At 36.4% G+C, this 13,261-nt stretch overlaps 1 protein-coding gene across 1 annotated transcript in view; it reads left to right on the forward strand.

The window, feature by feature from the left end:
• Positions 1-13,261, forward strand: part of wdr95 (WD40 repeat domain 95) — a 120,821-nt gene that overhangs the window by 74,004 nt on the left and 33,556 nt on the right. Inside the window, exons 11-18 of the mRNA XM_039745733.1 lie at positions 3,041-3,158; positions 6,641-6,710; positions 10,162-10,405; positions 11,141-11,246; positions 11,707-11,858; positions 12,304-12,406; positions 12,781-12,887; positions 13,120-13,199. Of these exons, the coding sequence (XP_039601667.1) occupies positions 3,041-3,158; positions 6,641-6,710; positions 10,162-10,405; positions 11,141-11,246; positions 11,707-11,858; positions 12,304-12,406; positions 12,781-12,887; positions 13,120-13,199 (980 nt within the window). The remainder of the gene's footprint in view (positions 1-3,040; positions 3,159-6,640; positions 6,711-10,161; positions 10,406-11,140; positions 11,247-11,706; positions 11,859-12,303; positions 12,407-12,780; positions 12,888-13,119; positions 13,200-13,261) is intronic.

Genomic DNA, 13,261 nt, shown 5'->3' on the forward strand with positions numbered 1-13,261 from the left:
CAGGATGTCAACTTCCATAGAACAGCTTCCAAACTGGCCTGATTCCATGCCTGGACATGCCCAGGCTGCACAAACCGTTGTTGATAAGTCACTTACGGGAGAGAAAATGTTTGGATACAAATATAAGAAACATCAAATATAATATAAAACATAATATAAGAAACTGAACTGAACTGAAGATTTCTCTGAAACAGCACGTGATGGGTAAAGTTTGATGTGATATTCGTGATCAGCACCTAAAAACCTATAAGAATCACCCAACAGTGTTCAAGAAGCAAAAACATTGTTGTGCAGTGTAGTTCCTCTGTGTTCCAGTTGAATAATCTTTCTATTCATAGTTATATTAGTACAAACATAAAAATTAAATGCAGTATAAAAAACCATGATGACATTGTAATGGCCGCAATCTCTAAAGTAACTTATAAAAAGCTGAGCTAGCAGTGCTGGACAACAGTATGTGAATCAATGTTGTATTTCAGGCAAACAAGAGTTACAAATACACCAAAGAAACTTTCTGTACAGCTTTTAAGTAAAGTACCAGAATCACCAATGGATTAAGAGGACTCTAGAACAAGTGTAAGAAGTTTCTCTAAAAACACAAACACAAACAACGTTCAGTGAAAAACAATGAATGTCATGTTCAGCAGTAGTGGAGGTGATACGTACATCTGATGTCCTCTTACAGTTATATTCTCAGTAATAGTAAAGTATCAAATTCCAATCTGGAACGCTAGAACAACTGAAATAATTGAGAATATTAACAGAGGAAACATGATAGATGGATATTTAGTGTAAAAAATGAAATGTATCGTCACAGCACAGTTATATCCGAGGAAGTGATAAAATTTAATTAGTTTCTATACATAAAGAAGACAGGAACACCCAGGAGGAAGAAAGAGACAAAGAGATAGAGAGGTCCTCTGGAATATTCAAAAAGGAAAAACAAAAAATAATGAACATAGACCAGTACAAGAATGGACTGCTGCCAGTGAAGGCAGAAACAGAGCCAAACAATAGTATTAATAATACATATGTATGTTTCACTGTTAATGCATGAGAACGAACTAGAGGAAATCAAAACATCTAAATAAACAAGAAAAGTGAAGTAATATAAGATGGTGCCCTGTTGGGAAGAGATTATTGAGTAGACATGTGACATTCTGATGAGAGGCAAGAGTCAGGGGTAACTAAGAAAATGTTAATTAATATAAAAAATGTACAAATAATGAGATAATATAAAGATCTTTGTGTAGGCAGAGAGAGATGGTGATCAATAACCTCATGTGGCTTCCTTTGGTTAAAACACTAACAATCTATGATAAGACACTTGTAAGCTGCTATAAGCTTACAGAGACTGAAGTGTGTAGAAAAGTGGTTCATTGCAGGACTGCTTTAATTTTGACTAATGAAACATCTTTAGAGACTCTTAATCAGATCTGGTTGAATATGCAAATATTGTAATATAACAGAATTCATCAAAAAAATGAATGAAAGACTGTATGCACAGTATATGAAAACAATCTGAATATATATCCCAGTAAATAACAACTGACCATAGGTGACATCAGGAATTTACTGAAGGCACACAGAATGGAAACATACAAGAAATGCAAATACAAGCTCAGGAAAGCAGTTAAACCTTCTAAAAATCAGTATGGGAGACAACTAGATAGATAACATAAAATAGAGATGGAGTATGCAGTAGCAGCTGTAATAATTCATGCAATCTTTGTCAGAGTTTATGGAAACATATAGAGTATTAAAACCAAATCTAATTTCATCAGCACTTTTTTCCAGATAAACTCAAAAAACTTCCTAATCCCTCTTTGATCATGATAATGAGCACACTGCCGTGGAATTACCTGCAACACCACCCTTGTTTCTGACTGGCATAAGTCTGAATCATAAAACCTATTGACACAGTCCTGTTTATAGTCTATATCTCAGCATTTAGCACCATTGTACTGTCAAAGCTGACCAGCAAACTACTAAATTTAGGACTTAGAGCCACCCCCTGCAAGTAGAATTGAGCACAGGCCCTGCACAGGGTAGTGTGCTGTGCCCTTCCATCTATACTCCTTGTTTACCCAGATGCAGCTCAAACGTGATCATTAAATTTTCTAGTGACTCCTTTGTCATATGCCTAATCATCAACAATGACAAGACAGCTTGCTGAGAAGAGGCTTATCTGCTGACAAAGTCACCTTTCATATTAGCAAAACCAAAGAGCTGGTCTTAGGCTTCAGGAGGCAGAAAGCAGACCACACTTGCATTTACATTTTAGAAGAAGCTTTGGATAGAGTGAGCAACTTTAATTTTTTTGTGATAACTATTACTTATTACCTAAGCTAGACACAACGCAACAACAAGAAGGCTCAACGCAACAACAAGAAGGCTCAACAGTACCTCCACTTCTACAGACTAACTTCTATAAAGCACTGCAGAAGATGGTGAAGGTGGCTGAGAATATTATCAGCACCCAGCATCCTTCTGTTCAGGATATACAGTGCATAACATACATACATACATCCATCCATTATCCAACCTGCTATATCCTAACTACAGGGTCACGGGGGTCTTTGGTACCACTGGTTTGACTTTGTGTCGAAGGAGAGGTTGCTCATGGAGGCACATTTCCTGCATTGTGTGGAACCAGAAGGTGATCCAGCTCACAGGATCCTCATTGTTGAGGACCCGAGCAGCTGAAACAGGCCAAAGGGACACCCACGTAACACCTAGCTGCGGCAAATACATTTGCCAAGGGTGGGACTGGACTGCGTTTCTGCCTTGGGGGGGTTGCCAACCAGGATCCCAAGCTGTTTCGTCATGTAGTGGGTTTGGCAACACACTCTGCCAGTGCATGATCCCCGACCTGACCTGACCTGTCGGTGCCCTTAATATATTCACTCACCTTTTATGTGCTGCCAATAATATTTAGTTTGATGTATGTTTGTTTTGACACATTTTTATAGAGTATTTTGGATTGAGCAGGCCAAAATATTTACAAACTAATCCAATTATTTGTTATCTTTTTCATAAGAACATGGAAGAAGCTCCCGAAAGTTGAAAATATACCAAACATTGGACTTGAAAGTGCTCTTCTTTCTGATAACATTAGCTTCATTCACTGGAAAGTGCATGATGACTGGGTAACACAGGTGATGGTTTAAATTTTTTGATTAATTAGTGTTATTTTTTGTTATTTTTGAGATTTATTAGTCAAAATCTCTGTACCGATGTTTAGCACTGTTGCTAAATTTTTTGTCTTTGCTTCCTGGCCTGCACAGTTTCTGTGTGAAGTGTGCATTCTCTCCCTGTGCCTACATGAGTTTTATCTGGGTATTCCAGTTTTTCAACCAAAAACAAGCAGCGTTATAGCATTGGTGACTCACAATTGGCCCCATTTGGGTGTGCGCATGAATATGCCCTGTAATGGTTTGACTCATCCTTCTAAGGTTAGTTTCTACCTTGTATCCAATGCTGCTAAGAGAAACTCTAGCCCCCATGAACTGCATTAAGTAAGTCTGATTGTGGATAAACGATTTGTCAGATACTTGCCAACAATAGTTGTAACTTATGAATGTTAATTTTGATTAACAGTTGTCATTTAGCTCTCCCTGTTTCATATCCTTTTATTCTGGGTCATGGTCATAGCTAGTTGGAATTTTTTCTAGCAGCTGTTGGTTTCGTCAGACAGAAACACTTCTGGATTGAACTCTAGCCCAACAAATGGTGTACACATCCATGCTAATATACTTTCTCTGAGTGGACCAACTTGGAGCAGCCTAGTGACAGAGAAGCAAGTTACTCTGCTGTGGTGGGAAGTGGAAAATTAACACAATAATTATATACTGCATCTGTAAATGGATTTAAAGGTATCTTGAGATAATGTTTGAAGATACTATCAAAGGTACCTAAGATATCTGTAAATCAGTATAAGTTTTTTTTTTTATAAAATTGATTTCAAGTAATCCATAAGTCCTTTACAGCACTCTTACAATGATTTACACATTTTTTTAAAAAGCTTCTTTTATATTTAACAATATATTTAAATTATAGATCTAATTAAATCTTTTCCTTTCTATTTAAATGACTTACAGTTTTTACTTATTGCCTATTTAAAGGTGAAGTGGGAATGTGTCCCAGCCTAAATTATTTAAACTCTGATATTTAAGTAATAAAAACACCATTTGAATCCTTGATATCCTGTTTCATTGTACATTTGCAGCAGCACACATAGATAGATAGATAGATAGATAGATACTTTATTAATCCCAAGGGGAAATTCACATACTTCAGCAACAGCATAATAATAAAAACAATATTAAATCAAAGAGTGGTAAAAATGCAGGTAAAACAGACAATAACCTTGTATAATGTTGACGATTACTCCCCAGGTGGAACTGAAGAGTCGCATAGTGTGGGGGAGGAACAATTTCCTCAGTCTGTCAGTGGAGCTGGACGGTGACAGCAGCCTGTCGCTGAAGCTGCTCCTCTGTCTGGAGATGATACTGTTTAGTGGATGCAGTGGATTCTCCATGATTGACAGGAGCCTGCTCAGCACCCGTCGCTCTGCCACAGATGTCAAACTGTCCAACTCCGTCCCTACAATAGAGCCTGCCTTCCTCACCAGTCTGTCCAGGCGTGAGGCGCCCTTCTTCTTTATGCTGCCTCCCCAGCATACCATTGCGTAGAATGCGGCACTCGCCACAACCGTCTGATAGAACATCTGCAGCATCTTATTGCAGATGTTGAAGGACGCCAGTCTTCTAAGGAAGAATAGTCGGCACTGTCCTCTCTTGCACATAGCATCAGTATTGGCAGTCCAGTCTTACCTCTGATAATCACGGGGTCCAGGAGGGGCCTGGGTCTCCTAAAATCCACCACCAGCTCCTTGGTTTTGCTGGTGTTCAGGTGTAGGTGGTTTGAGTCGCACCATTTAACAAAGTTCTTGATTAGGTTCCTATACTCCTCCTCCTACCCAATCCTGATGCAGCCTACGATAGCAGTGCCGTCGGCGAACCTTTGCACGTGGCAGGACTCCGAGTTGTTTTGGAAGTCTGATGTATATAGGCTGAACAGGACTGGAGAAAGTACAGTACCCTGCGGTGCTCCTGTGTTGCTGACCACAATGTCAGACCTGCAGTTCCCTAGACGCTCATACTAAGGTCTGTCTGTAAGACAGTCCACGATCCATGCAACAAGGTATGCATCTACTCCCATCTCTGTCAGCTTGTCCCTAAGGAGCAGAGGTTGGATGGTGTTGAACACGCTCGAGAAGTCCCGAAACATAATTCTTATAGCACCACTGCCTTTGTCCAAGTGGGAGAGGGATCGGTGTAGCATATAGATGATGGCATCCTCCGCTCCCACCTTCTCCTGGTATGCGAACTGCAGAGTGTCAAGGGCGTGGCAGATCTGTGGCCTCAGGTGGTGAAGCAGCAGCCGCTCCATGGTCTTGATCACATGTGACATCAGAGTGACAGGCTGGAAGTCATTCAGCTCACTAGGACGTGATACCTTTGGGACTGGGGTGATGCAAGATGTTTTCCAAAACCTCGGGACTCTCCCCTGTTCCAGGCTCAGGTTGAAGATGCGCTGTAGAGGACTCCCCAGCTCCCCCAGGGCTTTCAGCAGATCTTGCAACCTTTTTTAAATTATGCAGAAATAAAATATCGAATAATCACTCAATGTTGCAAACTGAAAATCTTAAAATGGTAATTTAGCTTGCCACACCAGTGTGCTATCAGTTATCTCTGATTCATAGATAAATAAATTGATTAGAAATCAGCTTGTGAAATTTTTCAGTGACATTTATAGTTGTAGAGAATATTATTAATTAGTCTTTCAGAAATTATATAATATGGTAGAAAGGTAAAAAAAAAAATGTTTTAAGCTTATTGATGTAATGTCTGTTTGTGTCTGAAACCCTCTAAGGGATAATTCATATGTCAGAATATTTTGCTTTAATTTAGACTGAAATGGACAAAAAACAGTAGGTTTAGCACCAATCATATAAGTTGTGTGAGGCCATCACTTAATCTATTGTAATTTTTCAATTTAAAAACTTTTCAAAAGCCACTTTTTTCAAATCCAAGGTTGCAGGTGAGTGAAGCATCTTACAGCATGGAGAGCAAGGCAGGATCCACGCCATAGTAGGTTACTTCTGTGGCAACAGTTAATTTAGAGTGGGGTATACGGTCCATATTTACATCCATCTATCTGTCCTATTACTAACCACACTTAATTCAATTTTAGTGCCACAAGGTTGAAGTTTATCCTGGATAACTTTCTTGATGATTGCAGTTTCCTTTCATAATTGACTGGAGAATTCAAATGACTGTAAAGGGTAAATGGATATGATGTGAATGTATTTCCCGTGGGTCTGGTTTTCTGTTCATGCCTTGTCTGTGGAGTAGGCTACAGTGACCCAGTACAGGATAATGAATAATAAATGATTTATAATTTACAATAAAAAAGCATATAATTTTATATAATATAGTATATAATAATTAGATTACTTTGGTCAAAGCATTATCATTGTTTCCATGATTCCCATGAATTGCCAAATCTTGCTGGTCTAACTATGACTGGCTGATATTACACATTTCATTTTTAACCTTTTGTTTTATTATTTCAGATCAAATATTACGACTGCATCAGAGCTGTTATTTCCACCTCCAACCATGAAAACTCAGCCCTAGTCATTGGTATGGATTTATGTTTTTGATGCTTCTGGGAAAAAAACCTTTAGTATTCAAGTGTCATATTGTAACATATTAGAAAAGTAAAACTATTCATAATTATAAATAAGTAGTTTTTATTGGTTTGTCAGTGCTATGTGAGTGTGGAAATTGTATGCTCCCTCCATGTCCCCTGATACTGTAATTCTAAATTGGTCTCGTGTGAGGGAATGTGAACATGTAAGTGGAGTGGATAATGTTTTGCTTGTTTAATGTGCTTTTACTTTGTGTATTTACATTTTATTTTTACTTGATTGATAATTAATATCATTTTTTATTTTCTATAATCTGATTTATAAACTATCAATTGTGAAATGAAGCCACTCGACACACGTATAAAAGGTTTGGGGCAGCCACCCATATAATATTCCTAGCTGCAAAGGAGTCTTTTAAGTTTCAGCACTGATGTTATCAGTACGGAGTCCAAATGAGAACTGCTCAAGGGTTGAAAAGATGGCGGTTTTAAATGGTCAAACAGGAAGTGACATGTTAACAGGAAGTGATGTTGGTTGACCGGAAGTGATGTCTCTCTGACATCAGTCTGGGAGTCAGGACAGGAAGTGACAATCTTCTGGGCGCCGGAACTGGAAGTGACGTTTTCCTGGGCGCCGGAACTTGAAGTCACGTTCTTCTGGGCGCCGGAACTGGAAGTGATGTTCTTGATTCAGCTAGGCTTTCCTGCGGCTGGTCTGCAGAGATAGCAAGAGAAGGTTTATTGCACCCCGCCCTCCCCTGGCCTGGCGTGGAATTACCATTACTTGGTCCACACAACGTCCTCCTATTCACACGTGTGTGACACAATCTAATCAACTAAAAACAAGGTACTTTAGGACAGCACTGGAGTTATCTGATAAATCTGTCCAGACATTTGAGATATTTTTAGAATTGTGACTTCACAGCTTAATTAGTCTAAAATGGTGGAATTAACCTTCATGCAACAATAGAGGATCAATGCACTAAAGAACTCAGCCATGTCATTTTCAATTCAGCTTAGGCTTATATTGTGCATTATTTATTAAGCAGTATCAGAGCATTGCTTATATTTAAAAATACAGAAGACTGGGCTTAATGTACAATACATAACAAGAAGATACAGTGCATATATATGTGTTTACACAAATATTACTAGGCTATTACATTTCATGTGTGATCGAATTCAAGGCTCTTTACATTGGTGAAGTAAGTTAAAGTATAGGAAGATGAGTTAAGGCAACAGACAACAAAAGTCCAGAAAGCAAAATCTCCAGGCTGTAAAAAATAAACATTTGGATAGACTTTGCCCTTTGGAAATATTCAAGACTAGACCCAGTCAAACCTTCCATAAGATTATTACAATTTACAATATTTTAGCTGTGCAGGGTGGTGTCAATTACTGTAATGTGCTATCCATATGATGGTCTAACTCTGGAGTCTGGTGACTCTGGTGTCATTACAAAGACTGGAGAAGTAAATTGGTCAGCTGTGAAAGCCTTTTATTAGTACACTGTGTTAATGAGAAGAATTTCCAGAGATATTTAATTTATCTCTATATACAGTATATAAATCCAACTGTCTGTCTGAATGTCTGTCTGTCCGCTTTTCACGAGAGAACTACTGAATGGATTAAGATCGGGTTTTGCGACCTCTCTCATTGCGCTATGTATCGTAGTGTGCTTTTGGTACCAATTTATTTGCATGAATCTGAGAGACATGAAGCAGGGCGAGGGGTGTGAACCTTACCTCCACTTAGTTAGTGAATGAGAGAATTACTTAATGGATTTAGATTAGTTTTTTTTTTTTCTATAATTTGCTTGAACATTCCGGTTGATTTTGCAACTTCTCTCATCATAGTTTGCTTGCATGAGCAATATATTAACCTTAATCCGAGACAGAGGCTGCTGGCCAAGGGGACGAGGAAGCGTGACATCAGGAGTAGGGAGCTGGGCAAGGCCCTCCTCACTGTCCTGTTTCACTACTATGTGGGCAGAGCCACAGGGGACAGCTAGTCATAAATATAAATATTATTATCTTTGCCTTTATGCTTACAGTAAAAAATAAGAACAAAACATTCACTTTCAGTTTTATAAATGTTCTTGTAGGATCTCTAAGCTCCAAAAGTCAGAGTTTAAATCTTAGTTTAGTCACTAATTGAGTGATGTTTGCATGTTTTCCCTGTGTCTGTATGTTTCATATTACATTTTGTAATGTATGGGAATGTAAGCAATCCATTACCTTATTTTTCAGTGGTCTTATAAAATTAGCCAAAGAAGAGACTTTATGAACTGGACTTATATTGGGGTGTTTATTAGTTGCAGTAATGAACTTTTCTGTAATATTTTGAATTAATTATAGAGATATAAAGGAATAATTTGAATAGATTTAATGCAAAAATATTACAGTAGTCAGTTCTGCTCAGAATATTGAATGAACCAACTTTTTTTGTTTTGCCCATACTTGGCAGCAAGATCTTGCTGTTTGCAGATTTTCAAGCAATATATTACATTTTCATCATTTTATAGTAATAAAAAATGAATGACACCAGTAGTATAATTAGGTTTTATTAATAAATGCAACATAGATTGTACGTGGAGTTAGAGCTAATCTTGGCAGTGTTGCGTACAAGGCAAAAGACATTTCCACATGGGGCAATAGTCCACCACAGGCACATTCACACACATATTGGCAAATTTAGACTCACAAGTGTAGATGTATGAGTACACTAGAGTACCCAGAAAAAAATACAAGTAAATTCTATAAGGAGATGAGTTATTTAAATCCATTACTTTAGAGCTACAACCACAACACTACAGTACAGTAAGTCAAAATAAACACTATTCAAATATGTGATTTTGTTTATTATTTGTTGCTTTTAGGGTGATTCAGTTATATTGTGTTTGAAATGGTAAATCATAATGCAAAAAACAATTACTTATATGTTCTTCTTTGACAAGATTCTTTTTTGAATTCATAAATAAATATCCAAAGCGTTATGTAATTTTATAGCATACTTTCATTTTATTAAGAGTAAAGTTATCAAACTAATTCAGATTTTGCAACCAAACCTCCATCCATTTTATGAGCCTACGTTTTATAGTACATGGTCACAGGCTTTCATTAAAAGCAAAGTGCTAAAAAGTCTGACCAAGAGGCACTGATCGTCAGGGATTTAGAACGGATATCCATCCTGTTTTTTATTTAGAGAAATAATATCTGTTTTAGGCGAGTTACAGGAAAAGATCATTAGCAATAGGTTGCCTTTTTGTTTGGGTATATTCTGTCTAATCTCCATTACTGCCAGAATAAACTCTTGTTGATTTGTCCAATTCTCTAAAAGTGTTCTAAATGAACCCCTACTGTGTGTAAACAGATATTGTAATAATTATTCATTGTGGCAAAATTCTACTAGGTTTAATTATAAAAAAAAATGTTATTTTGAAAGGTTGCACAGTTGGGACCACTAATGTAGAACAGCAGATGAAAGAAATAAAAGAAATTTGTAAGGATGGCAAATTAAAAAAAGGACTCGTTATAATTGGACCTCCACAGAAGAGAGCAGAATGGGATCAGACAGTGTTTCGAGTCTACAAAGGTGTGAAGACCTATGACTTCTGCAAGGACCACAACCTCTTAGTAACTGGTGGAATGGACAGGATCATTCGAATGTGGAATCCATATGTACCAGGGTAAAAAATATTGTATTTTAAATATGTTAGTAATTATTATTCATTTTATGTAAAGTGTGATGAAATGGTAATTACTTATTTCTCTCTCATTTTGAATTTTAGTGTAAATCCTGGCCTAGTTCATGCAGGTTAGGTTAATAAGTACTGATTAATTGGTACGAGTGTATTTGCCATGTGAAGTCCATTTCCTGAGGTCTGGACAAGACAGACAGCTTCCAAGATGGATAGTTTCATAAATAAGTTTATATTTTCACATTAGTTTCTATATGTTTGTATGTATACTTTACTATTAAAAGCAAGAACTGATATTATTGTTTTAATTGATCATAAAATGATTGTTCAGAAGCAGCCCTTGTTTTGTCAGAGAGATTAGTAAGAAGGCCAGCTATATCTTGGAACATAGTAGCAACCCTCATAACTAAAAGTTTTAAATCTTGCAGCTGTTTTACTCTTAGTGTTGTACATATTTTCAGCTCTAAATCATAAAGGAGTTAAGCGGGGGCTATGCCTAAATCAGTGTTTTTAGATGTGTATAAAAAATTGCAGCCTTGTGATGCAACTATAGTGAAGTTCTTTCTTTCTTGATTTTTGTTACTGTATCTGTAGAATACATTGAAAGTTTGTGTATCCCTAATGCAAACTAAATTTCCTCTAGATATAACAATGTGTGCTTACACAGATTTATTTCCTTCATTTCTTTTAAGTTGTGAATAAAAATCCTATTTGCTATTAAAGGAAGCCAACAGGAATTTTAAGAGGCCACACTGCACCTGTTTTCTATTTGCACATTTCTTCAGAGGACAGCAGGATCTATTCAGTGTCTAGTGATAATACAGTTAAGGTTGGTTTATTTCTAGTTACTATTTTCATTTTAAGGGTCTGTCATTGTTGTATGTCTTTATCAGTGTCTCATTTCTAAATACCTGGTGGTTAGATTTCAGTAGAAGATTAACTTCTGCAATTTTAAAAACTATGTAGCAGCTTCAATTCAAAGCTTTATCTTGAATGTCCTGGTTCTCTGTGGTTGGTATTTCATTTCAGTTCAGTTTATTTTTGTACAGTGTCCTTCGTTCAGTTAAGGTTTATAGTATTGTAACAAGTACACAGTAAAAATACAATTACAAATTTTAAACTCATTAACTGTGCTTAATTGATTGTGAAGAAGAGGGACCTAATCCAATAACCCTGTGATGTATGACTATGAATGTTTCAATATTTGCATTTTATTTTCACAATTTGGGTTTGTCTGTATGGTAATTATCTACGAATTACATTCATCAGTCCCTTCCACTTTGTTTCAGATCTGGGACATCCAAGATCAGTCGTGCTTGTTTACTGCAAATCCAAAAGCCACTAGAATACGTGGAGATATCTTTGCCTGCCATTTCGCACCAGCACTTAAAACTCTTTACATTGCGACAGATTCTTTGGCATATCTCAGTCTCAGAATAAAGTATGTCCCTTTTGATTTGCTTAAATATTTCATTTGATAATTATGACATATTTTGCTTTTAAAAAAGGTTTTGCTTTGTGTTTGTTAAAATAAGAATTAATATAATGGTGACATTTTTTGCGGGCAAATTCTATAACAGTTTATTCATTCCTTTTTTTTCTTCATCCCTCTCAGTCCAGTTCAGGTAAGGAGAATGAACCTGTCCTAACAGTCGTTGTGACAAGACAGAATCTAGTGCTGAATTCCAGTCTATTTTAGCTTATTGGATAAATTTGGTGTTTTAGAACGCTGTAATTTTTTTTTCATCACCTTGTGGACAAGGATATAAAAAGCTAAATTGTGGAGAATATCCAGATTTCATCAAAACCTTTTCTGTTTTCTTATGCCTTAAATATTCTCTTTCTTCCAGCTGTAATGTAACTGCAATTGTATCCATCTCTTTCAGGCCTCAGCCCCAGCCCCATTTAATAGTGTCACATAAAGAACCTGTTCTGTGCTGTCGTTATAATAATGAGTTCAGACAAGTAGTCAGCTGTACTGAAGGATCTGTAAGTAAAGTTTTATTTTGTAGTGTTAATTTTATTGTAAGTGAACTATTAAGTAGTAAAATACTTTTTTCAGTAAAGTTAATTTGTTCAAGTTAAATGCTATTTATAATGTATAGTAGTTAAATAAAGGCATTGTTGCACAAGGTGATGTACTTCTTAGCTGGGTCATATAAACCAAAGTAAAAGAAAATAAAATGTAAAAAAATACACATACTGGGAATAAGCATTGCTGTTCATATTTGTGTAACATAGAAAATTTGTTTGAAATATTTAATTAATTACCACTATTCTAGGCCTCTTTAACTACAGTAATGAATGCTTTTCATGGGTTTTGCAAAGTGATGTGTTTCAAAAGTAATCTATCTTTTTCAAAGGTTGTCAAAGTATGGGATTATGAAAAAGGAAATCAAGTGTTTGAGTTCTGTGATGCACATGATGATTCTGCCATAACATGCATGGCCTTTGACAACAGCGGCCGACGGTACTTTTTGATATATTCACTAATTAAATTTATTGAACAAATAGTAGGTACAACTTTATTTTTGATGACAAGAATTGTTTTATTTTATCTATCTATCTATCTATCTATCTATCTATCTATCTATCTATCTATCTATCTATCTATCTATCTATCTATCTATCTATCTATCTATCTATCTATCTATCTATCTATCTATCTATCTATCTATCTATCTATCTATCTATCCATCTAGGCTTGTCACTGGTGGAAGGGATGGATGTTTGAAGATTTGGAATTTCAATAACGGCCACTGTCTTCGTACTTTAAAAAAAGGTAAGAAACATTCAACTGCAGTGATCTGACAGAATTATGCATGCAAGACACTAAAGAAGAAT

Source organism: Polypterus senegalus, chromosome 2 (genome assembly GCF_016835505.1).
Source record: "Polypterus senegalus isolate Bchr_013 chromosome 2, ASM1683550v1, whole genome shotgun sequence".
Classification (NCBI taxonomy): domain Eukaryota; kingdom Metazoa; phylum Chordata; class Cladistia; order Polypteriformes; family Polypteridae; genus Polypterus; species Polypterus senegalus.